The sequence below is a fragment of the Crocodylus siamensis genome, chromosome 3, assembly GCF_052110815.1.
Source record: "Crocodylus siamensis isolate JL-2025a chromosome 3, ASM5211081v1, whole genome shotgun sequence".
Taxonomy (NCBI): Eukaryota; Metazoa; Chordata; order Crocodylia; family Crocodylidae; genus Crocodylus; species Crocodylus siamensis.
In genome coordinates, this window is record NC_143397.1 from 246,797,208 (window position 1) to 246,823,351 (window position 26,144).

General features: G+C 46.0%; 1 protein-coding gene across 1 annotated transcript in view; it reads left to right on the top strand.

Annotated features, from left to right (window-relative positions):
- Positions 1-26,144, top strand: part of TG (thyroglobulin) — a 211,230-nt gene that overhangs the window by 15,169 nt on the left and 169,917 nt on the right. The window contains exons 8-16 of the mRNA XM_090037373.1: positions 945-1,130; positions 3,777-4,832; positions 7,800-8,387; positions 10,312-10,554; positions 10,964-11,101; positions 13,027-13,104; positions 15,585-15,697; positions 17,827-17,938; positions 22,689-22,889. Of these exons, the coding sequence (XP_089893499.1) occupies positions 945-1,130; positions 3,777-4,832; positions 7,800-8,387; positions 10,312-10,554; positions 10,964-11,101; positions 13,027-13,104; positions 15,585-15,697; positions 17,827-17,938; positions 22,689-22,889 (2,715 nt within the window). The remainder of the gene's footprint in view (positions 1-944; positions 1,131-3,776; positions 4,833-7,799; positions 8,388-10,311; positions 10,555-10,963; positions 11,102-13,026; positions 13,105-15,584; positions 15,698-17,826; positions 17,939-22,688; positions 22,890-26,144) is intronic.

Here is a 26,144-nt window from a genome sequence, read left to right on the forward strand (position 1 = left end):
GCCAGTATGAGCTACCAGCAGTGTAGATGGGCTGCTGGGTGGGGCAAAATCCTTAGGTGGCCTCTTTTGCAGGGGTAAGAGGGTGTTGTGGAGCCTGGTTGTTGGGAGACTATGCCTTGCCAGAGGGGGAGCACGCCCTGTGGGGAGTAGGGAGGGGGACCCTGCCATGGTGGGGTGTGCTCTCTGGGCAGAGTGGCAGTAGGAGGATGCCCAAGGGTCATGGAGCATGGCTTAGGGATCAATGCTTCGCTGCCCTGAACAAGTGGTGTCCAGTCAATTGCCCCCCTGTCCCCCTTTTAACTATGCCCCTGTGAGCTGCTATTTTTTGAGCTCAGGTGCTGAATGGGAATGCAACAGCTTGCCATGTTTCTGGTGTTTAATCTATTTTTGGGGGTCAGGAAGGCATTTCCCCCCCTCCCACGTGCAGTGCTATGAAGTAAACCCTGTTTGCATCTTAACAACCCATTTAAGTTGTCAGTGGAGAGCAAAGCAGGGACTTGGATTGCCCCTCCCGCTCTAACGGCCAGCAGCAGGAGGCACAACTATGCGTACTAGGCGGGCGAGTTACAAATGGCAGGCGGAGAATTCCACCTCAAACAAGAACCACGAGCAAGCTGGTGAACTTAATGGATTAATTCATTACCGTTAAATTAACTTTAAAAGCCCAACCCCGTTGCAGCCCTGTAATGTAGAATATCGAATGAGCAATTACTTTGTCTGCAGTGGTATGGCAATGACTGTCAAGTGTCACAGCGTTTGTTATTGGTGTTTTCTTTCAAGAATGAATTCTAACCAAAAGAATAAGAACAAAAATAGGGCCCTCAGGCTGGGATTTTGGGATCTTTGTGGAAAAACAATCAAAGGTTTTTTCAGGCTCAATAAAAGAGAGATTTTCTTCAGCATCTCATGCTGCTCCTCCTTAACACACAGCATTTCTCTTATAGGCCCCTCTAAATGTGAGGTTGAGAGGTCGACAGCTGTTCGCTTTGGGCACATGTACAGGCCGTCTTGTGATGATCATGGAGACTATAACCCACTGCAGTGCCAGCAGGATGGGCAGTGCTGGTGTGTGGGCAGCAAGGGGCAGGAGTTTCAGGGAACAAGAAGGCAAGGGCAGCTTCCAGTTTGTGGTAGGTATTGTAGTTATCAGACTAACAAACCAATGCTTCATCTCATGTAAAATACAGATTTTTTCTCTCTCTTTCTCCTGTATGTGCACATGCTCCTATTTCTCAGTTCTGGAAGTTTCATATAGATGTTGGGATAAAACCTCATGGTCATGCTGCAGATTTCTGTCATCTGTAATACAAACTCTGCCCTGCCCTTCTGCCTGACTTTCTTTTATGCATCCATTCTTTCTTTCTGAATGTATAAAAGAAAGAAAGTAAGAATGGATGTTAGGTTCTTTTTAGTTTCTCTCCTGATTTTCAAGGTCTTTAATGTATGTACAACATATCCCAGCATAACCTAGCAGGAACATCCCCAAGCACCAGTTCCCACTCATACACATCCTCAAAGTAGCTTCACTGCTACAAATCTAGATTTGGTGAGCAGGAACGGGTAGTTAGATCATACTCAGAGATATGCTGGAAAAATGGCGCAGACATACCTTTCAGGTTTCACGTTTTCAAGCTTATCTCTGTGACCATGAAAGCCAGAAAATCGCTGTCATTTTGAACCAAATATTTAATAAAGTGCACTTCAAATCCCAGTGCTTGTGATGCACGGTGTCATCAGCATAATTCTATGTGGTTTGACCCTCCTATATAGTGAAGCTTCTGGTGTGGTGTTGCATTGCTTCTGTGGTGTCTGTCTAGCTGTCTGGTCAAGTTGTTCCTCGTCTTTGTCCCTGTGGTGTTTGGCTGTGAAGTTTGTCAAATCCGATAAAAGCAAATGAAGAAAAGGTGGGTGGATGTCTATGTTGTGAAAAGAGGGAGATTTCATTCCAAAAAAAGCATCAAGTGAGAGACTGGAATAAAAGATGACAGCAGAAGGTGCTAACGGGTCAAGTGGGGGTGGAGAAGATTTGTTTAAAACCAGTCAAAGTAAGGATAAATGCCTGAATTTTATGCGGGAGGGGAGGGGTGCGGCGGCTTAAGACAGGTAGCCTTTGGGGAAGTTAATTTTTGTGTCTCTCAGACCATAGGTATGCTATGTAGGCAAAGAAATGATCTATTCTGGGTGTCGCTCATGAAGCAGTCACTAAATGCTTTAGGCCACGACAGGCTTACTGTAAAATGAAAATGGTAGTGTGCCCTCCAGGCTGATCAGCAAGGATATTGCAAGGGAACCTCGGAGAGGCCTCTCCATATGTCAGGGCTCGTTGTTTTCGCTGAGCGTGCTCTGCTGACTGCTTCTGATCATTTCTGTGACTTAACTTGAGGCTGCTTGCAATTAGGCCATGCAGCTTTTATTGGCAGACTCAGGAAATCTAAGCCGGGAGGCTATTTTGGCAGCTTTGCAGTCTAACCGCTGAAAAGGAATTTTCACAAGGACGTATTATTCTTAGATAGTCTGTGCCCAGGCAGCTACATGTGATGTGATAGCCCCACTTTATTTTGTTTTAAATTGACTCTCTTCTATCAGAAGGGGGCTTTGTCTGCCTCTTCTATTCACACTTGGGTAATTTGGTTCGGTGGGAAGGAAAACAGCATTAAAGAAACGTGACGCTCGATTGATGCTGCTGTTTGTGTGGGGAGGGTCTGTATTGCTGCTGTACCATGAAGTGCAACCACCCTCCTGTCTGGCTTGGTGCATGTCAGCTCCTGAAATAGAGACAGTGGAGCTGCGTCCAAGCAGCACTGAGTGTGTGAACCATGAGAGGTTCCTATGGTCTCTGGCTTGAGCAGGTGTATTGGTGCACATTCGGGGCCACTCTCAGATGCCTGCTCTGCCTTGTCTCTGTATATGGAGCAGGAAGAGCAAGGAATGAGTGGGCAAGTCCTTCTGCATGCAGGCACTCCCAGCTATGGCACAGCAGAGGTCTTGACACGTTCTTTTGTGTGTTGACACTTAGGAGGATGTGAAGTTAGTGATGGCCTGTTTGGTTCTCATAGGGAAACACGAGTCTCTCAAAGAGATGTCAACCAAAAGCACAACTGAAAATATGGAGTGGGCTAGCTCTGGAAGTGCAATGATTCGCTAATTATAGCAAAATGAGGTTATGTCTGTTTGGCCTTTGGAGTGAGGCCCGGAGCACCCCTGAGAGTAAGCCTGGCCTCCTCTGGGAATGATGGAGCCTGAAAATTAGGCCAAGTAAATAGCTCAGGTACTTGGCCCTAAACATGTGCCCCCAGCTCTCCATGTTTGACATCAGTTCTGCCTGATGTGTGGGCTCAGGCATGAGCAGGCTGGGAGGGAGTTCGACACGGTTATCTCCTGACTGCTCTCCTGGGCTCACGTCAGAGCCTGTACAGACGTACCAGGAGTTCAACCCCAGGAACAGAAACATAAGCGAGAGGATGACGAGCAAGAGGGGCATCAAGATGAGAGATTAGAATGAGGGGGTGGCCTGCTGGAATCCTAGGAAGGAATAGATAGATCTTACTAGCAGTAAAGGACAAGGCCCACACATGAGGAAGGGCAGCCAAGATAACCAAATATGTGAGAGAGCAAAACGAAAAAGCAAGAGCATGAGCCAGGGTCAAAGGCAAAGGATGAAAGGTAAAGGTAAGACCTGATCAGAGAACCTGGGTCAAGGTGCCATGAAAGGCAACAGTGATGCAGCAGGTTTCTGGGTTTCTAAAATGTCTATCTCCTTGTTTTCCTTTGTCTAGGTGAAGAACAAACATGCATCTCGGAGAGACGACAGGCTCTCTCCAAGCTTTTTTATGGACCTGTTGGACACTTTAGCCAGCATAGTTTATTCAACACCCAAGAAATGAAGGCAGAGGAAATAGGCATATTCTCGAAGTCTTGCCCTCCTTCCTTCAAAGAGTTGTTTGTGGATTCTGGATTGCTGTCTCCTGTTACAGAAAGTCCAGGTCTCAATCAGCTGCTTGAGCTTGAATCAGTCCTCAGTGAAGCTGTCAGAGGCATGTTTCCATCCAGGGAGTTGGCTCGAGTTGCTCTTCAGTTCACCTCCAATCCCAAGCGCTTCCAAGAAAATCTCTTTGGAGGAAAATTCTTGAAGAACCTGATCCAGTTTAATTTTACAGGAGTTCTCGGCACTAGAGGGAAATTCAACATTGGCCAGTTTTCCCGGCAAGGAGGAATGGATAGTGGAGAGAGCTTTGAAAAATTAGCAAAGGAGACTTCACTGGAAACATCAGAGGAGAGCTTCATTGCGAGTAAACCTCTTGTGGACACTTTTGCCCGCACCATTAGTTTGCAAGATAATCAGAATGCAATTAAATTTCTTTCTTCCGTGCTGGAACTTCCAGAGTTTTTTACCTTTTTACAACATGTTGTTTCTGTCCCAGACGACATCTCTGAAGATTTAGGGGAAGTTGTGAAAATAGTTTTGAGGTCCAAAGACTGTACTGAGGAGCCCAGCAATTTGTTTGTTCCAACATGCACCAAGGAAGGGAGATATGAGGAAATCCAGTGCTATGCAGCTGAGTGCTGGTGTGTGGACTCGCAAGGAAAGGAGGTCCCAGGCTCAAGAGTTCAAGGCAAACGTCCAAGGTGTGCCACTACATGTGAGAAGCAAAGAAGTCATCTGCAAAGCTTGAAGCAAAGCCAGCCAGCAGGGTCTGATCCATTTATTCCCACTTGTACTGAGGAAGGAGATTTTCTACCAGTCCAGTGTCATGGACCAGATTGCTTTTGTGTTGATTTGGATGGCAGGACTATTCCAGGAACAAAAAGAAAATCTGGAAAGCCCATGCAGTGTGAGTCTGGGGTTTGGTATCTGATGAGTGTTTGGGAGGTTTTTTTGTACATTTTGAAGGGACCCTATTTGTGTTTTCTTGTCTGGAAAGGTATTCTAGTGTGTGAGAGCACCATATCCCCGTGCAGGGTAGAACATCAGACTTGGTTTTCTGTGGATTCCTAGTAGTCCAGGAATTCCAGAGTACATAACCCCTGGCAAGCTGAGACATAAGGAAGATTTCCCCCCTAGCAGAAGTGAGCCGAGCCCGCACATACAGAGCAGAACGATCCAAGCTCTGTCCTTGTTAATGACCATGTTCCTCAGTTCTAGCCTTGTTGACGTGCATGTGGCTAACTTATGTGTTACAGCTGGTTAGCCCATGGACTTTTTAATGTTTCCCTAGATTGGCCTGTGTTCTTGCAGGATGTGGAATCTATTTTTCTCCTGGGACAAAATACAGTAAAAGCTCTGTTATCCAGCATCCCCCAGGAATGGCGGATGCCAGTTAATCAAATGTGCACCGTCTGGTACGCTCCCTGGCGTCAGTGTGCCAGGGGACAGGGTGGGGGAGCCTGCACAGGCTGCTTTGCCCTGCACAGGCTGCTTTGCCCTGAGCCATGTGGCAAAGAAGTGGCAAAGAAAAACTCAGCTCACAGCAGCAAAATGAGAAGTCCTCAGGAGGTGGTACTTCCAGTTTAGCTTTTGCCGCGTCCCTCGGATGCCGGTTAGTAGAGTTTTCCAGCTAATAAAGTGCTGATTAACACAGCTTTTGCTGTAATCTGTGGCTGTCACAGGCCTCCCATAAGCTGAGGGCAGGACTTGATGGACCAGAACCTTCAGAGGCAAAATCACAAATTCCTTTTTCACGCGATAAAGTATTATGTCCTCCAATTTAGGACATTACAGGAGGCTGAAGTTCTTGTGTGGACCATCCAGGAGGAGACAAAAGCTAATACACTGTTAATGCAAGTCACATACTCAGTTCAATTCAATTAGTAGAAAACTAAGTGGGACAGATGATTAGTAGGCCTGTGAGAATAGGGAAGTATTTGATCTGGAGGACAGTGATTCAATTCAGAGATTCTCATTATTGTCCCAAATCAATTCAGCAAAATCGGCTTTGGAAGATTTTGTGCTGATTTGGACAGATTTGGTGATTTGGCTATAGACTATAATGGGGAGTCACTGAAATACCTATAACCTTGTCATTTTTTGTCAGATTTGGATGAAATCAGCAGGGATGGTAGTTCCATCTGAGGGCATGAAGCCTGACAAATTTCAAGGATATAGGTTTAGGTGTTTCTGGGAAACTGCACCTCAAACTGCTAGGAACTAAATTTGTGTCATTTTTGTGTGTTAAGGCAGATTTGGATGAAAACAGCACGGATGGTAGCCTGTTACGGATGTAACAGGGGGGCCTTCCTGGTGATCTTCACCTCCCACCTGTTTCTGGGCCAGCCACCCACCTCTTTTGCTCAGGCAGTAACAGCTCACAAAAGGGACAGAAAGGCTATAGATAGAGGCTTATATGCTGTTTCTACATCCTTCTCCCTGAGAACTGTGATTGAAAGGAGACTCAGGGAAAGATCACAGTCACTGGCCAGCTACAGATTTCAGTCTTGCTCCCCCTACTCCCCCTCACTCTTCTCAGTTTCTGTTTCCTTGAAAGACTGCCTTCTGAATCAATTCAGAGGGTTTTTTTGCTCACCCTGTTCAATTCAGCTGCCGTGATTCAGCCTCCAAACTAAGGTGAATCTTCTCTGAATCAAATCATCGACCAAAGCTTTGCACACCTGTAATGATTAGATGTTCTACAAATTAGGTCTAACAGTAGGTTTGAAGTTGTCAAACAAAAAATGCAAATCTCTCTGGCCGCCTTCTTAGTCTTGTCTAAATGGGAAAGGTCTTATTGGCTCTTGAAGCTTGGTGAACTTGAACAGTCACAGACCAGTGGAGGGAACAGGTTCCAGGAGCACAGTCCCCTACCTAACTTCTTGAACTCTCACTTTGGAGAGGTCAACGCTAGGAAATAATAGCAAAGTTTTGAACAGACCCACATGGCCATGATGTGTGTCCTGGAGCACTTAGGGATTTATGAGCCTGTTTGGGCTGTAAACAGAAGCAAAGAGGTGCTTTGTCCAGTAAAGAGCGAGGATTACCAGTGATCTAGGTTCATAGCAGTCTGCTGCATATGAGGACGTGAGCTGCTGCTACTGCAGGGTCAGCAAATAAAGTAAATGCAAGTGCCAGTATAGTGAGTTTTGGCTCCAATTTGTCCATTGTGTCTCTGAAGAACTGAAATTCTTTTTCCTGGGATGGAGAGAAGTTGGGTGGCAGAGGCATGATGATGTGGCACTGGTAGCTGTCATACATGGGAGGAGTAGTGACTTCTGGTTGCCACCAGTATTATTTTGCAGTTGTGGCAACAGCCTTTCTTTTCCACTTCCCTCCCCAGGTTGGTGCCTGGGGCAGGTGCCCTATTCTCCTCTATCTTGTTATTCTACTGCTCAGTAATGCTTTACTACACAAGTGATCCCATGGCTATCCATGGGGCTTAGTTAGTTCAGTGAGAATTTCTCTGACTAAAGACTATGGGTCATATTTTTGCAGTAATTAAATTAAAACATGCAGATGGGCACCAAGTAGGATTAGGTGCTTAATTTTCATTGATTTCCATTGAAATCCATGGAGTTAGGCACCTAATCTGCTTGGTTGTTTCTGAAAATCTTTCTAAATTCCTGTCTATGGCATTTGGTACGTAGGTATTTTGAAAATCTGGTTTGGGGTAAAAATCTCAAGATTTGGTCCCGTTTTTAATAATGGACCAAACACCACAAATTGTCCCAATGCCCATTGTAATAACGCACATTAGTAGCAAACAATTTGTGTAAGTGTGTTTGCAAAGCAAATGTGTCCAGGAGAGATTGTGTCATGTGCCTAGAGTGCATTCCTGAAATAACTGAGTTATGTATTTTCTTCCCTCCAGGCCCAAGCCCTTGCCAGTTAACAGCTGGTCAGGTTTTCCTAGAGACAGTACAACTGCTGTTGTCAGATGCAAGTGCCCTGTCCCAGATTTCCAGAGTTTACATCCCCCAGTGCAGCACTAATGGTAACTGGAGACCGGTGCAGTGCAATGGTCCTCCCGAGCAAGCCTTTGAATGGTACCAGAGATGGATCAGTGAGAACAATGAAGGCAAAACTCTTCCTGTTACTGACCTTTTCAATATACTAACTGAATATAAAGAAGCATCTTCCCAACGCTTTGCAGCCTTTGTTAAGAATCTGTATGAGGCTGGCCACCAAAATATCTTCCCAGCATTCACCAAGTATCCTTCCTTTGATGCTCTTCCTGTTGAAGTCCTGGATGGCAATATAATAACTGAATCAGAAAACATTTTGTTGGACCCATATGTATTTTGGCAGCTTCTGCAGGGTCAGCTGAACTACTACCCAGGGTCCTACATTGATTTCAGTGCCCTTTTAGGCCACTTTGATCTTCGCAATTGTTGGTGTGTTGATGACAAAGGAGAAGAGCTGCAGGGAACAAAGACTGAGGTGAACAAAGTGCCAACATGTAAGTACCTACACAGTTTCTGGCTCTTTCTTTATCTTGGTAAGAAAAAGTATTTTAAAATATTGCACAGTAGGAGATAAGTGACCCACTGACCCAACCAATATTGCTAGCATCCGTCGTTGTTGGCGATCCCTCACGGTCGAGGACGATCACTCCCACAGGTCAAGTAAAGGGTTGTAATTGAGTCTGTTGAAGGCTAAGATGCTAACATCCAGATGTGAGAGCACTTGTTTTTGGAAAGGAAGAGATCCCTCTCCCTGCAGTTTATTGAAGTGGAGAAATAAAATATGGGACATGTTTACATATTTCAATGAGAAAGAATGACTCTTGTCAGAGTCCAATAGATTTTATCATTTGTGGTCCCCATTTTGAAATTTGAACATAATAAATCTACAGATAGAAGGTTGACCAAACACAGTTGGGTCTTTTAAAGATAAAGAATGAAATGCAGGAATAAGATTTGCTTATACTTGTATGGAAAGCTCATTTATATTAACAGCGATAAAATAAACAGTTTAATAAGGAACTGCAAAGCAGAGAGAAGAATTTTCTTTGTTATTCTTACTAGTCAGTCTTTTATGGACTTTAATTCAGAAAACAACTCAATTAAGTGAAGTGCTTCAACATGTTCTTAAGTTCTGCTGAAGTCAACAGGACGTGAAATGAAGCACATGCTTAAATATTTTTCTGATGTATGGCTAGAGTAACATAGTATAGTCAGATTCCAGATTAATGAGGATCATATCAATATTGTAAATATAGCTAAATATTTGTAGCTGTGTGAGATTTTCAAAAGCATTCAGCATTGGCCCCGCCTAATGTTATGAAGTAGGCAGTAAAACTCCCATGGAAGTCTATAGTTAGGTCAGCATGAAAAAGATAGGTAAAAGGTAAGCCAGCATGACATATCTTTTGAAGGTCCTACGTAGGTAGTCCACATCACACTAAAGTAGCTGGATCCTATATTTACATCACTTGGGCATGTGGATAGTTCATCATGATGTCATAGTTTTCAGGCTGAAGGAGAGAAAGACAATGGCTAGAAGACCTCCAGTTGGAGAACTCCAGTGTGCTCCAAAGGCATGTGGGGTAGTGACATTCCAGACTGAGTACTGTGCTGTCTTAGCAGAGCAGGGTGGACAGCTCATTTATCGTGTCCCTGATTTTAACGAATTCATCTGAACAAAGAATATAAACATGGAAATGAGAGGCTGTGTGCCAATCATCACCCTGGACACTTTGCTTGTATGCTGCCTCTTTTTTCGCTGATGGTTGATTCTTCAGGGAAGGGACTGAATCTTTCAATATGTTTAGGTTGTATCTGGTAACACAGCCAGGAATGGAGCAAAGCAGGGTGAACCCCATTTTGGCTGCATCTTGCATGTGCAGTGAGCTCTGAGCTTGCTACCTGGGCTCCTGCTAGAGCTTGTTGTCAGCAATGAGCTCCAAGTTCACCAACTGATTGGAGCTGGGTTTAGCTAGAGCCCTGCTTGCACAAGTCTCCAGAGCTCAGGGGCTGAATGCTGCTTCAGTTCACCCTTCCCCTCCCTTCTCCGTGCTAGATTCAGAAGTTGGGGAAAGCGGGGGAGCAGCAGCATTGTTCACCTCCTGTACTCAGGAGCTGAAAGGAGAGGCTCCAGCCAGATCCATAGTAAAAGCTCAGGCATGGCACACTCAAAATGAGGTGTAACCATGCCACTGCACCCCCCTCTAGATCCATCCCAACTGCAGATAAACCATAATAATGAGCTCTTTGCTCATTTGCTTCCTTGTGTTGGTACAGAGGTGCTTTGTGAAACTGTGCAAACCAATGCACACATACAAAGGAACAAAAGTATATTAAACCTGTCCAGTGTGAGTGTTACTAATCTCTCCTGGATTAAATAAAACTAAATACTCAACTCACCCCCTTTACTATCAACAGGCCCTGGTGCATGTGAAAGCATGAAAAAGGAAGCAATGCAGCTTATCGATGAAGCAGAGCAACTCATCGTAGCTTCAGATGATTCCCACTTCCCATTTGGAGAGAGCTTTTTAATGGCAAAAGGAATACAGCTGATGGACCAGGACCTCCTTCATTTTACTCAATCCTTTCAGTCAGGGACCACGTTCTCTGAAAAATTATTGACTGGCAGTGATTATGCAATACGATTGGCTGCACAATCAAGTAGGTTGGAAGGAAAAGCAGCCCTAGTATAATTGGTAAATTGGGACTGATAAGGAACCCTTTGAGATGAAGGTCTTTGCTTACAAGAGTTTAGTGCACAAATGAGCCCACAACATTATTTTTACGTACTAAAACTTTCTACACCAAATTCAGTCTTGCTGAAAATGGCATTTTCTCCATCGCAGTTAAAGGAGTTTCACCTCCCTAGACCAGAAGGAGATCTGAATTGTTAAGTAACGCAAAGAGTGCCATTAATATCTGGATATTTATCAGTCACTGCATTTCTCACGGTTTCTTTCCCTTCTAAACAGGGACTAGAGTAAGGTGCTGTAAATATCCATTTTTAAAAAAGCCTCCATTACATGACATGTTTTATCAGCTCCATTAATATTTGGCGTTTGTTTTGTAGCCCTGCATTTCTACTGGAGGAATCGTTTCATTTCAAGAAGTTCTGCTGGAGAAGCCGTGCTCTTGGGATTTCGTCCTTACGTTCCCCAGTGTGATGGACTGGGGAACTGGGAGCCAGTCCAATGCTATGAGAGTACTGGTGAGGGTCCATTAGCAAAATAAGTGTTACTGCTTGTATTAACTGAGCAAAGGCAAGTCAGATAGGCTAAGAACTATCAGGGGGGACCAGCAGGCACTAGAAGTCCCTGTTCCCCTGAGCACTGCCAGGAGTGACCAGGAATAATGGTCACAAGATGGTAGAGGGTAGATTTAGGCTAGATATCAGGAGGTGCTACTTCACGGTCAGGGCAGCTAGGGTCTGGAACCAACTTCCAAGAGAAGTGGTGCTGGCTCCTACCCTGGAGGTCTTTAAGAGGAGGTTAGATGAACACCTTGCTGGGGTTGTTTGACCCCAGCAATCTTTCCTGCCATGGCAGGGGGTCGGGCTAGATGATCTACTCAGGTCCCTTCTGACCCTAGAAACTATGAAACTGACAGTCAAAAAGCCTGAGGCTGAATTGATTCAATCTCCATAGGTTACTGTAAACTGCATAGATTGAACCGATAAGCAAGTGAACAGACATTCACTTTTGATTCTAGAAATGCAGCCACATGCCCGCAGTGGCCCAGGCCTGGAGCTGGGTGGGATGCCTAGATCGTGTCTCCCTGATCAGCTGGAGCAGACAGCTTAGGCCAAGGCTTGCCTGCCCACCGTGCAGGTGTGGGGGGGATGCAAGGCATGCTGGAATGCTGAGGGACTGAGAGTTAACTTGAATCTGAAGGGGATCTGGACAGTAGTTCAATAAACCAATTTACCCTGTCAGTTAAGTCTGATACTACAACTATCCAGGTTTATCTTAAACCAGTTTCAACCATTTTGAGAGTGGTTTATGTGCACTGAACTTTTCTTGTATTACAGATTTGAATTGGCTTCCAATCACTTATACTGGTTTATGTGTAATTTCTGTCCCTAGCCATAGTGTTTGAACATAACAAAACAGGAAATAGCATCAGGTTATTTCTTACTCCAAACTATTTTGTCCACTGCTCTGTTACATCTGCATTTCCAGGGGAAAGACCATAGAGACAATGTAAAGATACTAGGCCAAATTATGGCCCATTAACTCTACTCCTGGGTGGTCCCTGACTGTCACAGCTGTGGCACATGCTCCAGAGTGGAACAGCAGTGAAGCAATCACCAGAAGTCTGTTTCCTCTGAAGCAATTTGGAGGAATTCTAAGGCCACTCTAAATTATCGAAGAGAATGGCACAGAACTAACCTAAGAGTTGCCTTTCTCTTCTGATACCAGCTCTTGCTTTGCCTCATCTACCCCCTAACCTCCCCCACATTATGGTTTTGTGCAGCAGCAGCAACAACAAAAAAAGAACATTTTGAGTCTATTAGGATATGAGTTTGAAAATGAATCTTCTTATAAACACTATGCACAGGCCAAATTTGATCTGGCATATCAAATGACAGGTATTTCAAGTGATTCCAGTGAAGTCTCATCAGTTGTAAACCAGAGTTAAACAGGGCCCAGGGCCTTGTATGGTTCATATATGGATTTGCTCTTTGTCACCTGAGTTATATCTGACAAAACAAGGATCTTTGGCTAAACTACAAACTAGAGCCATGATACTGAGGTTGAATCTTAGTTGGCATATCCATAGCCTTGCATGGACTGGGCTGTGGGATGATCAAGATATTAAGAATTTGTGTAGTTTGGGTGAGTTTATGAATTAAAAACAAAAATCACATGCTCCTGCATTTCTAAGCTTGACTGGGGACCAGAACTGGAAATGCCAGTGTTTGCAAGCATTGCAAAGAGCTGCTTTTCTGTGATCTGGATAGAGCAGCTAGCCTAACCTGTTGTGTTCATCACAACCCTGCCTTATCGATCATGCGCAGCATTCCTGCAAAACAATAACTACAGTTCTCCTTGGGTTCAGGTCAACCTTAGCTAATGATAAATCAAGTCAAGGGACTTACAGTTTCCAGACTAAGGCCACTGTTATCTTGCCCAGGTCACTGCTGGTGTGTGGACGAGCAGGGACGTTATGTCATGGATTCTCTGCGTGTACGCTCAGCACAACTCCCAAAATGTAAGTTACATTTTCCACCTGCCGCATTCTTAGCTGACACGGAGAAGCAATTAACCTTTATTAATGTGTTGCAGTATAGGTTTGAATCTTTACTGAGATATTTACCAAGTAGCCTACAGCATAACACAAGTTTCTTGTAACCACACCAAAAGAAGAAAACCAAAGGAAGAGTTTTAATTTGATCTTTCATTTTGTAGCTGAAAGAGCCTGCATGCTGCTGCCTCAGATATTTGGCAGTCCTTTTGATTTCTTGATTTATCCTTTAGCTTGATGTGATTTAGAAGTGGGCACCATTTTTCAAGAAAGTGTTCTGTTTTATGGAGTTCACAATTTCATGAACTGTATTAGCCTATACGTTCACTGCAACCTAGTACTGAGTAGAATCAGAAGTGCCCAGCTGAGTTTCAGATGTCCTTTGCTGCTAACATCAAACAGTCCTTTGTGATTGTATTGCAATAATACACAGGCATACTTTTAAGCACTGAAATAATTCCCATCTTTAATTATGTGATGAGAACAATTGAAGCTAAGCATCTGCTTAAGTGAAGCCAGACTGACACTCAAGCAAAAGGGACATAGGTTTTTGGTTGTAAGAATCTGAGTCATCTCCTAAGCCTCTTGGAGCTACAGAGAACTGACAACAGATTTGTTTAATTAAAGTATAATTCCATTTACATCTGAGATGTCTCCTTTCCCATAGGCCCTCCAAGATTCTTGTTATCTAAAGAACCATGTTTCCTTTTCAACCTTTAAGCGCACTGAAACCTGCTTGCTGTCTCCTTGTAGCATGGATGAAAATACTCAGAATTCTGCTGAGGTGTTTTCCACATTGTCCTTTAGTTTCCTGTGCAGCTCCAGCTGTATCTGTAATCTCCCAGCACCTTTCAACAGGGGCCAGCAGAGGGGACCTGTCTGTTTTCATTGCTGGGCTAACTCATTTGAAGTCAGTGACATTACTCTAAGAAGGAATTGTCCCTTTACCTCTTTATTCTGATTGGTTTGCAACAATTGCTGGTACACAAAGGGCACATCTACATGAGATGTTAACTGCACAGTAGCTTAATAACACTGCGGTAGTGTGCTGGGCAAAAAACATGCTAATATGCTATTGCATAGTAGTATTAGGCTGTGTTAAGCCTAATACTTTGCCTGCCACTATAAGAGCTTGAGCGGGCTGTAGACCAGCTTGCAGGTGGGAGAAGACCCAATCAGGTGGTCACATGGGAGTCAGGAGGCTGTCTGATTGGTGTAGGGCTGGGCAGGTTATAAGACCAGACTCAAAGGGCAGGGCTGCCAGTTGTAACTGGGGAGCCAAAGGATGAAGTCATCTCAGCCAGAATACTGCTGGTCTCAGAACACCTGGAGGTCAAGTGTAGGAACTAAGGGGATGGAGGAGGTTCCTGGTCCTTGAGCATAACCTGAAACTACACCCTGCTGGGGTTAGATGGTGTGGTGGGGCTGCTTATGGCAGGGCAGCTTCCAGGAAATGCCACACCTGTGCCCCCTTAGTGAAAGGTGAGTATGGGGCTCTGGAAAGTCTCAGCCCCTGCTGCCTTGCAGGTGCTCTGTAGAGGGGAAAGGCTAGGGGAGCACACCCCACCAGAAAAGCACAGGCATCCAGGTCCACTGAGTGGGGCCTGTGGCGGGTTCCAGGTCTATTGAATGGCATCTGAGATAGGGCCAAAGTCCACGTAGAGGGACGGGAGGCTCCTGTATGGGGACAGAGTAGTGGCCTCAGTGAGGGAATGAAGTGGCTACTGTTGGCTGCCTTCAGTAGGGCCCAAGGGGGCCTGAAGGACTACTCATAGGCCCCAGTGAGGAGGCATGTAGCCGGAGCATGTCTAAGGACATCTAAAGCCAAGTTTGGGCCAGAGGCTGAGTGCAGCCTAGCAACAGGGCTGGGGGAATTGGAAGTAATTTTTGGATGCCATCTGCGAGGCACGGGACATGGTGTAGGGGTGCTATGGAGCCATGTATTACACCGTTGGCCTCAGGGCATTAAATGGACAGCTTCCTGCCTAGAAACAACTTCTTTTCAATTATAACAAAGGCATGGCAGGTAAGTTAGGTGGGCAAACTGCCCTAGACAGGTGGCAGGCTGAAATAGGTGACTGGCTCAGAGATGGCCCCCTGTCACGGGCTACTGTGCAGCAAGCATCACTAAAGGCCCATGTGGTGGTGCTACTGCACAGTAACATGAGTTACTACACATTGATTTAGTACTTCGTTATCCAAGTACTAAACTTCAGGCACAGTAATTACAGTACATTAATGAACGTATAGATGCACCCAAGGAGAACGAGCACTTTCTGTGTAAACACAAAGGTTTCTTTTGGGAGGAGCCTGTCTGGGACCATAGGAGAGTCCAAAGGAGATAAGTAGTAAATGTAGTGCGCTTTTATGCCCTTGGGCAGTGGCAGGAGATTGGATTTATTTATTGTGTTAACAGAGCTGGAATGAATATTTTTCTTCTCTCAAAGGCCGGACATCATGTCAGCGGTCTCGGGCCAATGCTTTAATTTCCAGCTGGAAGCAGAGTGGAGCACCATTCAACACTGCTCCTGCAGACCTGTTCATCCCCTCATGTCTAGAGGCAAGTTAATGTGACCCGGTGTGGAGGGCAGAGGGGAGTAAGCTTTCCCCATCTAGCTTATTGCTTCCGAAGTCCTGGGCACTTGCATTTTCAGGGCGGAGGAGCTCCCAGACTCCTCCATTCATGCAGTCACATCACTCTTAAGGGGGAGGCAGGCCTCTGAGCAAAGTCTTGTACACACAGGAGAATGGCTGTCATTCTTCTTCAGAGATGGTTTAAGTTGTTCACAGGTAATGGAGAAGGGATAGTATCCTCTGAGGTATTTTCCCCAGCCAAGCTTCCCCTGGATAACATGGCTCTGTTCTCAGATCTCAATGGCACAGTCAAGTTAACTGACTTTTAGGTGGCCCATTCCAAAGTATTCTACCAATAGCAGTGAAAAGATGGCACTGACTTCAGTCTCTCAGGTCCAGCTGTCCCCAGAAAAACCTCCAGTGGGATTTCTATTCATTTGACTGGAGTTTTGGAAGGGGATGAAGGCTACCATGGCATTTAAACCTGCATTTTTAAAAAAATACAATTGTCCTACGAATAGTTTTTAAATGTGCGAGAGCTGCTTCTGCTAAAGCCTGGTTTCCTGTGTGGGTTAGTCTTACCTTGATCCTAGGCAAGCTGTTTGAGAAAATTATGCTGGCACACATCCAGGAGGGGCCAGCAAGGGACTGCAAGCTTAGGGGCAACCAACACGGGTTCGTCAGTGGCAGGTCCTGTCAGACCAACCTGGTGGCCTTTTACGATCAGATCACCAGATCATTAGACGCAGGGGTAGCAGTGGATATAGTCTTCCTGGACCTCCGGAAGGCTTTTTGACACTGTCTCTCACCCTGTTCTCATTAAGAAACTGAGGGGCTGTTGTGTAGACACCCACACAGTCCAACTGGGTGGAGGGCCGCACCCAGAGGGTGGTAGTGGATGGGTCCTTCTCAACCTGGAAGGACGTGGGCAGTGGGGTCCCCAGGGCTCGGTCCTCAGGCCCGCACTGTTCAACATCTTCATCAGTGATTTGGACGAGGGGGTAAAAAGCACCCTGTTAAATTTGCTGATGACACTAAGATGTGGGGGGACGTGGGCACACTGGAAGGATGCAACAGGCTACAATCAGATCTAGACAGGTTACAAGGGTGGGTGGACGAGAATAGGATGGGTTTCAACACAGACAAGTGCAAGGTGATGCACCTCGGGAGGAAAAACCAGCACCATACCTACAGGTTAGGGAGCTCCCCTCTTGTCAGCATGGAGGCGGAAAAGGATCTGGGGGTCATCATTGACTCCAAGATGAACATGGGCCGGCAGTGTGGAGAGGCAGTAAGGAAGGCCAACTGCACCCTGTCATGCATCTGCAGATGCATCTCGAGCAGGTCCAAAGAGGTGATCCTCCCCCTCTATGCGGCACTGGTCAAGCTGCAGCTGGAGTACTGCGTCCAGTTCTGGGCGCCGCACTTCAAGAGGGATGTGGACAGCATGGAGAGGGTCCAGAGGAAGGCCACTCGCATGATCAGGGGACAGCAGGGCAGGCCCTATGAGGAGAGGCTGCGGGACCTGAACCTGTTCAGCCTCCAAAAGAGAAGGCTGAGGGGGGATCTTGTGGCCTGTTACAAACTAGTCAGGGGGGATCAGCAAGCATTGGGGGAGTCACTGTTCCCCCGAGCACCGCCAGGAGTGACCAGGAATAACGGTCACAAGCTGGCAGAGGGTAGGTTTAGGTTAGATATCAAGAGGTGCTACTTCACGGTCAGGGCAGCTAGGGTCTGGACCAACTTCCAAGAGAAGTGGTGCTGGCTCCTACCCTGGGGGTGTTTAAGAGGAGGTTGGATGAACATCTTGCTGGGGTCGTTTGACCCCAGTATTCTTTTCTGCCATGGCAGGGGGTTGGACTAGATGATCTGCTCAGATCCCTTCCGACCCTAGAAACTATGAAACTATGAATCAGGCTATGATAGCAGCTCTGATTATGGAGGTTCATCGTGTCACTGCTTTCTTTTAATGCAAAACTGAAAACCTTAATCCTAAGCAAACATCTATTAATCAGGACTTTTGAAAGTGGGTTCTGGCACATGGTGTGTGCGTTATTAGTAGCCTTTTGAAAAAGTATGGTGCTCGGCAGTGATATTGTAATTGGTTCTTTTCAGACTGGTGAATATACCATGGTGCAGAAATTGGATTCAGATGTGCAGTGTGTGGATCCCATGTCAGGAGAAGCGCTTCAGCACAGTAGCCAGGATTCAGATGACAACCCCCAGTGTAAGTATCAGCAGAGAGTGACTGTATTGCTTCCCCAGTGCACTTAAGGATGTTTCTGAGAAACACAGCCCCCACTACCTGCTCCCTCTTCAGATGCAACAGACCTGAAAATGAGGTGGGAAAGCTGCTCCAGGGGTGCCTCTCCAACTCCCTGATGGTCTAGGGCATGCCTCAGACAAGGGTATGAAGAGATTACTGCCGTGCTGGAGATGCAGTTAAACAGGAGTCCTTGTTAAGAGAGCATGACCCTGTCCTCTACCTCTATTTCTTGTGTGGCTTGATGTTACGATGCCAGGAGTTGCAGGTAGCAAGGTTTGTGGAGGGTAACAAGAAGAGTTTCTACAAGTATGTCAGTAACAAGAGGAGGATCAGGGAAAGTGTGGGTTCCTTACTGAATGGGGGAGGCAATCTAGTGATAGATAATGAGGAAAAGGCAGAAGTACTCAATGCCTTTTTCACCTTAGTCTTCACAGGCAAGATCAGCACGCAGACTACTGCACTGGGCAGCACAGTTTGGGGTGGAGGTGAGCAGCCAACAGCAGTGAAAGACCAAGTTAGGCACTATTTAGAAATGCTGGACATGGGGCCAGACAGGATGCACCCAAGGGTGCTGAGAGAGTTGGCTGATGTGATTGCAGAGCCACAGGCCATCATCTTTGAAAACTCATGGTGATCAGGAGAGGTCCCAGACAATTGGAAAAGGGCAGACATATTTAAGAAAGGGAAGAAGGAGGATCCAGGGAACTACAGACCAGTCAGCTTCACCCTAATCCCCGAATAGATCACAGAGCAGATCCTCAAGGAATCCATTTTTAAGCACTTGGAGAAGAAGGTGATCACCATATTTAACGATTTCTTTGCCTCTGTCTTCCTAAGTAGGGACCAGTTCAGCCACCTCCCTCCTGGGCCCCCCTTGGGCCCCGAGAGAGACACGCCTGGGCCAAGGGTTAGCGAGGAGTTAGTTAGGGTACTTCTGGAGAGGCTGGACATGTTCAAGTCCGCTGGTCCGGACGATCTTCACCCTAGGGTTCTACAGGAACTGGCCGAGGTCATTGCGGGACCCCTGGCGCGGCTCTATGAGCGCTTGTGGTGCTCTGGCGAGGTGCCGGAGGACTGGAAGAGGGCCAATGTGGTCCCTATCTTCAAAAAGGGAAAAAAAGAGGACCCGGGAAATTACAGGCCAGTTAGTCTGACCTCAATCCCGGGTAAGCTCTTTGAAAAAATTATCCTGGCACACATCCAGGAGGGCCTTGCGGGGGAATGCATGCTCAGGGGCAACCAACATGGGTTCATCAGTGGCAGGTCTTGTCAGACCAAGCTGGTGGCCTTTTACGATCAGGTCACCAAATCATTAGACGCAGGGGTTGCTGTGGATGTAGTCTTTTTGGACTTCCGGAAGGCTTTCGACACTGTCTCTCACCCTGTCCTCATCAAAAAGCTGGGAGACTGTGGTGTCGATGCCCACACGGTCAAATGGGTCGTCAACTGGTTGGAGGGCCGCACCCAGAGGGTGGTAGTGGATGGGTTCTTCTCGACCTGGAAGGATGTGGGCAGTGGGGTTCCGCAGGGCTCGGTCCTCGGGCCCGCGCTGTTCAACATCTTCATCAGTGACTTGGATGAGGGGGTAGAAAGCACCCTGTTCAAGTTTGCTGATGACACTAAGATGTGGGGGGATGTGGGCGCACTAGAAGGGTGCAATAGGCTACAAGCTGACCTTGACAGGTTGCAACGGTGGGCGGATGAGAATAGGATGGGTTTAGCACTGATAAGTGCAAGGTGTTGCACATGGGGAGGAAGAACCGGCACCACACTTACAGGTTGGGGAACTCCCCTCTTGCCAGCACGGAGACGGAAAAGGATCTTGGAGTCGTCATTGACTCCACGATGAACATGGGCCGGCAGTGTGGGGAGGCAGTCAAGAAGGCCAACCGTACCCTGTCATGCATCCACAGATGCATCTCGAGCAGGTCCAGGGAGGTGATCCTCCCCCTCTATGCAGCACTGGTCAGGCCGCAGCTGGAGTACTGCGTCCAGTTCTGGGCGCCACACTTCAAGAGGGACGTGGACAATATGGAAAGAGTTCAGAGGAGGGCCACTCGTATGATCAGGGGTCAGCAGGGCAGGCCTTACGAGGAGAGGCTACGGGACCTGAACCTGTTTAGCCTCCACAAGAGAAGGTTAAGGGGGGACCTTGTGGCCTGCTACAAACTGGTCAGGGGGGATCAGCAGGTATTGGGGGAGTCCCTGTTCCCCCGTGCGCTGCCAGGAGTGACCAGGAATAACGGTCACAAACTGGCGGAGGGTAAGTTTAGATTAGATATTAGGAGGCGCTACTTCACTGTCAGGGCAGCTAGGGCCTGGAACCAGCTTCCAGGGGAAGTGGTGCAGGCTCCTAGCCTGGGGATTTTTAAAAGGAAGTTAGATGAGCACCTTGCCGGGGTCATCTGACCCCGGTGCTCTTTCCTGCTAAGGCAGGGGGTCGGACTAGATGATCTACCTAGGTCCCTTCCGACTCTAGCTACTATGAAACTATGAAACTAGGAACAGTTGGCATGGATTCATCAAGGGCAAGTCATGCCTGGCCAACCTGATTGCCTTCTGTGATGAGATGACTGGCTCTGTGATGCAGGAAGTGCAGTGGATGTGATATACCTTGACTTTAGCAAGGTTTCTGATATGGTCTGCCATAACATTCTTGTAGGCAAGCCAAGAAAGTACGGGTTGGATGAATAGTCTGTAAGGTAGATAAAAAATTGGCTGGATAATCAGGCTCAGAGAATGGCTCAATGTCTAGTTTGCAGCCAGTATCAAGTGGAGTGCCAGTCAGGTTGGTCCTGGGGCCTGGTGTGATTAATATGTTCATCAATGACCTGAAAGATGGCATAGAGTGCATCCTCACCAAGTTTGCAGATAATACCAAGCTGTGGGGAGCAGTAGATATGTTGGAGGGTAGGGCTAGGATTCAGGGTGACCTAGACAAGTTGGCAGATTGGGCCAAAATAAATCTCATGTTCAATAAGGACAAGTTCAAAGTCCTGCTCTTAGGCCGGAGCAATCCCATGCATCAGTACAGGCTGGGGGCTGACTGGTTGGGCAGCAGCTCTGCAGAAAAGCTCCTGGGGGTCATAGTGGACAATAAACTTAATCTGAGCCAGTAGTGTGCCCTTGTTGACAAGAAGGCTAATGGCATACTGGGCTGCATTGGTAGGAGCGTTGTCAGCAGATTGAGGGAGGTTACTCTACCCCTCTATTCAGCACTGGTGAGGCCACCTCTGGAGTACTGTGTTCTGTTTTGGGCCCCCACTACAGAAATTGGACAAATTGGGGAGAGTCCAGCAGAGGGCAACAAAAATGGTGAGGGGCTGGGGGACATGACTTCTGAGGAGAGTCTGAATTATTTAGGCATATTTAGTCTAGGGAAGGGAAGACTGAGGTGGGGATTTAATAGCTGCCTTCAACTACTTGAAGTGGGGTTTGAAAGAGGGTAGTAAGGCCCTGGAACAGATTACCCAGAGAGGTGGTGGGATCTCCATCCTTGGAGGTTTTTCAGACCCATCTAGACAAAGTTGGCTGAGATGATCTAGTTGGGGCTGGACCTGCTTTGAGCAGAGGGTTGGACTAGATGACCTCTTGAGGTCCTTTCCATTCCTAATTTTCTATGATTTCTACGATGCTTTGAGTCATTTTTTTTTGAAGGCAGGTTCAATACCTTGGTTCCTTTGTCCTGCTGCTGGGGGTTTTCTCTTGTTTGCTTCCTGCGGCAAAGGTGGAGAAACTAGATTCTCTTTAGATGGTCATTACCAACTCGTTATTGTCCCTGCAGAGTTTCTTTACAACCCTGTTAGCAAACGGATGGTTCTACCCTCAAACCATGATATGACAGCATCCTTATTACAACTTCAGGGGTGGATTCAGAGGGGTACAGCAATGCAGTCACATCCCACCCCTTTGACTGTGCCACATGTTCTTATGAGCCCTGCTTTCATCAGAAAATGTTCATCTGAGAAAAACAAAACTGTCTAAAGGAAAGAGTTGTTTTTGATGAAGATCCTAGTTTAAATGCCTCTCCCCCATCCCAATTTTAAATGGTCAAGATGGGCTTTTAAAATGTTTTTTCTAAAATCATTTTGCTTTTCAGTTTGAAATGACTTTTTGTTTAGAAATGTTAATTAATATACACATACTATAAATTAAGTAAAGTGTTAATTAAAAATATATCAAAACCCAAACAGTACCTTTCAAAGTTCTCAAAACAAAATGCTTCAAATGACAGTTTGATTTTTTTTTTTCCAGATTATTAGTTCATGATATTTTGTTATTTTTGGTCCTAATTTCTGTCCCATTTCATCTCCAGCTCTACTAAGAAAGTTCATTAACTAGAATGGCAATAGAAAGTGAACCAAGGGACTTAAACACAGCCAGAGAAAAACAGTCAATATTATATTTGCCCAGGTTGCATATTTATACAAAACTCACTTTGTGCAGATTCAAGTAACTTACATTTTATCATGCTTATCTTGTAGTTATAGTAGTATCTGTTCCATATCTATTTTGATGCAAACTTAGCTGGGATCTTATGTCAATGTTTATTATCTTTCTTGACCATGAAAAGCCCTCAAATTGAAGTGTCGTGTGTGTGAGGCATGTGAACCAATCGCAGCCAGTACTGCAGTTCATTTCTGCAGATGTTCAGAGTTTCTTTTTTATACTCTCCTCTCCCCCTCCCATAGTCACTCTCTTGTCTTTAAAGGTCCTGCTCTCTGTAGCATGCTGAAGCTGAAAACGAGTTCACGGGAAATCGGCAAAGGGTACATCCCTCAGTGTGAGGGGAACAATGGGAGCTTTTCACCAGTGCAATGCAGCCAGGATGAGGAAAGCTGTTGGTGTGTCTTTGAGAGTGGAGAAGAGGTGCCTGGATCACGAATAAGCGGAGAAAGGCCTGCATGTGAAAGTGAGTTGCCGTTGCAGTCAAACACTTCAGTGCAGAACTAGACCTAGATCTAAACTTCCCCAATGTTTTGCTGCCTTTGGGTTTAAGGTTCCTCTTCAACCCGTCATATGGTTTGGACACATGACACAATTGCTATGAAGTAATTTATCCCAGATTTTACTCTGGAGTAAGGAGAGGGCATGCAGCCAACTATAGCAAGCAAGTTGCCTGTTGTAGGTGCTGTTATGTAAACTGGTGTTAGGTGGTGGGACAGCTGGGGATGAAAACAAGTGGAAGACTGAACATATGATGCATTCATGTACTAACTTTCTCACATAATAAAGTTACGACATTTTTTTCAAGGGATAAATGTACCCTGGATTTGAGTAGTTTAGCATATAACAGGGCAGTGTCCTGTGTCTGCTCTGGTTTCACAGCATAGCAAAGTCAGTTTACTACATAAATGTGTTTTGTATCTGCACCCAGAGAGATTAGCGTCCTTGTTAATATTATATTTGCGTTACAGAAGTAAGTACATCTTCCAGCCAGCCTGGGTCTATGGCCCAAACCTCTTCAGGGTTCAGAAGGTTGTGCTTTTGGTTGAGTATGAGTGACAGTTTTGAAGTCAAGGGCCAATCTTAGTGGCAAGAAAAACTCAGGATGGATGAGCCAGCTAAACTACATTAAGACCAAACCAAAATGTTTTGCCCAAGAGTTTGGTCTGAGCTGTAATACATTAAGAATAAAATATAAATAAATAAATAAAAATATAAAAATTAGTAGATAGAAAAAAAACACATATTTCTGTAATTCCTGCTTTTGGCTGTCAACCAGGTTTATGAAATGGATGTGCCAAAATACTATTTGTTCAGAGAATATTTCCTGCCTGGATAAAGACATGCAGAGCTGGAATTCTGTCAAGGATTCCAATACTATTTCCAAACTGGAGAGAGATGGATAAAAATAATTTCTTAATAATTCTTGTATATTCCCTATCACTGAAGCAGAACAATTGAAACTTTCTTCAGGATTGTGCTCCATATTGCAGTGACTCATAGAAATTTAAACCCCCTCTACAAAATGAGCAGTATTCTCGGCAGGATGTCTTTGAAAGCTGTGTTCTGTTTATTTTTAAATGAATGTTGTTGTTGGTAGACTAAAGCAGACCACACAATAAGAATGTATTTAGGATTTCCTATATGTTTCTGGGATTGTAGAGTTGTACAGCTTCATATACCTGACTCTCAATGCAGGCTGCTGCGACAAGAAAAAAAATAACCACATGGATGAATCCCTGGTGAAGCTGTAAGCTAATGTATTGCATTGTTTCCGTTGCACTATATTGCAATAATGAACCATCCTGGTGGGGTGATCTTACAAGCAGCCCGGAGGTTTGTGGACCCTAAGAGGAATAGGGTACTATGAGGGTGTCAGGGGAAGAGCTGAGAAAGCTGGAAGGGCTCTAGATAGGCCTGAAGAAGAGCCTGAGTTGGCAGAAGGAAGGTGTAGAAATGATCCAGAGTAGATCTGAAACTCTGAAATCTCTGCTCAGTCCTCGTGTTCCTTGAAGGTCAATAGGAGTTCACTGTGAGAGTGGACTGAGTGGGGATTAAGGGTCTAATGACTCTGAGCTGCAATCCAAGGGCATGTACATAGGTTACACTTACTACTTGTGTGTACAGAAAGTGCTCTAAACTGTAACTGAGGAGAAGTTCATAGCACATAAAGCGCTTTAAAAATGGTGGATCCCACTCCAAGGTAACACTGGATGGATGTGGTATCAGAATAAAGCACTTTAGGTTAGAGCAGTTTATCAAACATTTGTATTGCATCCCATCCTGAGTCAAAGTAGGACTCGTTTTGCTGGCATCCTGGGGCCCCTCCCTGGGTGCCTTGCTAGCCTCAGCCAGTGCTTGTCTGCTCCAGGCAGGCACCAGCCCAGCTTTGGCCCCTGGGCTGTCACAGAGAGGGGACAGAAAAGGCTCGGTCTCTTCCCTGCCGGGCCAGGCAGGTGGGGTAGGGGAACAGAGCCTCTCTGTTGTGCATCTCCCCCCCAGCTTGTGGGCTCGGGTCTTGATGGGGTCTAGGTCCATGTGGCAGAGGAGTTTCTCTTCATTCCCTCCCCCCCAGCCTCAGGTCCTGATGAAAAAGCAGTGCATCCAGGAGCTGCAGCTGGGGCAATGAAACCTCTCTGCTGTGCAGATCAGCCTGGCCCCCACCAAGACCTGTGCCCACAACCTGGGCTTGGCTAGACTTGGCGTTCTCCTGGGAGGCATGCAGAAACACCCCCAGCCTGCTGGCCTCCGCCGCCGCAGGCAGCCTCTGAGCCCCCACCCCCGCTCACCGAACAGCGCATGTGTGTTCTGTTCTGTCCTGACCTAATCTAGAGCGCTTTAAGTAAAGTGCTTTATTTCAAACACTTCTGCCTTGGGCTCTTTGAATGTCTGTACTTAGCCCAAGATGTCAGGTGCAAGTTACTGCTTCAGAGATGCCAGTGCCAAGTGGATCTCTCCGATTTGTCGTGAACACCAGGCGCAGTAACAACCAAGGAGCGGACAAGAAGTTTTTAAATGAGATGCTGCTTCAGCTTCAAGTGAATTAGAAACACTGATTTGAAAATCTCACATAAGAGATTTTTGTTACTTTCTGGTTGTGGTGAGGCTGGGAAAATACTGTGAGAATAATCTTTTTGTGATATTTTGTCACATCTGCTTCTGGAAGCATAGAGGAAAGGGAAAATGGGACGAGAAAAGCTAATGGGACTTCTTCCAGTGTAAACAGCTTGGGCAGTGCTGAGGGTAAAGGTTCAGTAGTTTATTTCCCTCGGCCCATCCAGCCTGTGGCCCTGGTTCCTCAGCGTTATTGTTAACAGCTCTGTAGAAGAGAAAAGGGGTAGGCCAAAGTCATATCATTATTCTGGACACATTGTCCATCAGCAAGGGAGTCTGTTGTGGTGGGAGAGTGCAATAAATCTCTTCTCCTGTATCCAAACAGACAGCTGTAAACTGAAATAAAAACTTTAGAGCGCCTGGTGCACACAATAAGGTTTTCATTAAACTAAGCATTTCCATAATGGAGTTTGGTCGAACCCCTCCAACTTCTTCTAGCAAACGTATGTTAGTGCTTTGATGCCAAGTATCTTAATACTCCCTAGCACACATGTTCCAACCTGATGCTCACTTTCCACAGCTCAGAAATGGATGAGAGAGAATGCTGCGAGTTCAGAGGGAAGCTTTTCCCTACAGATCTGTTTTAGAAGTGCTTGGGGAAGAAGTT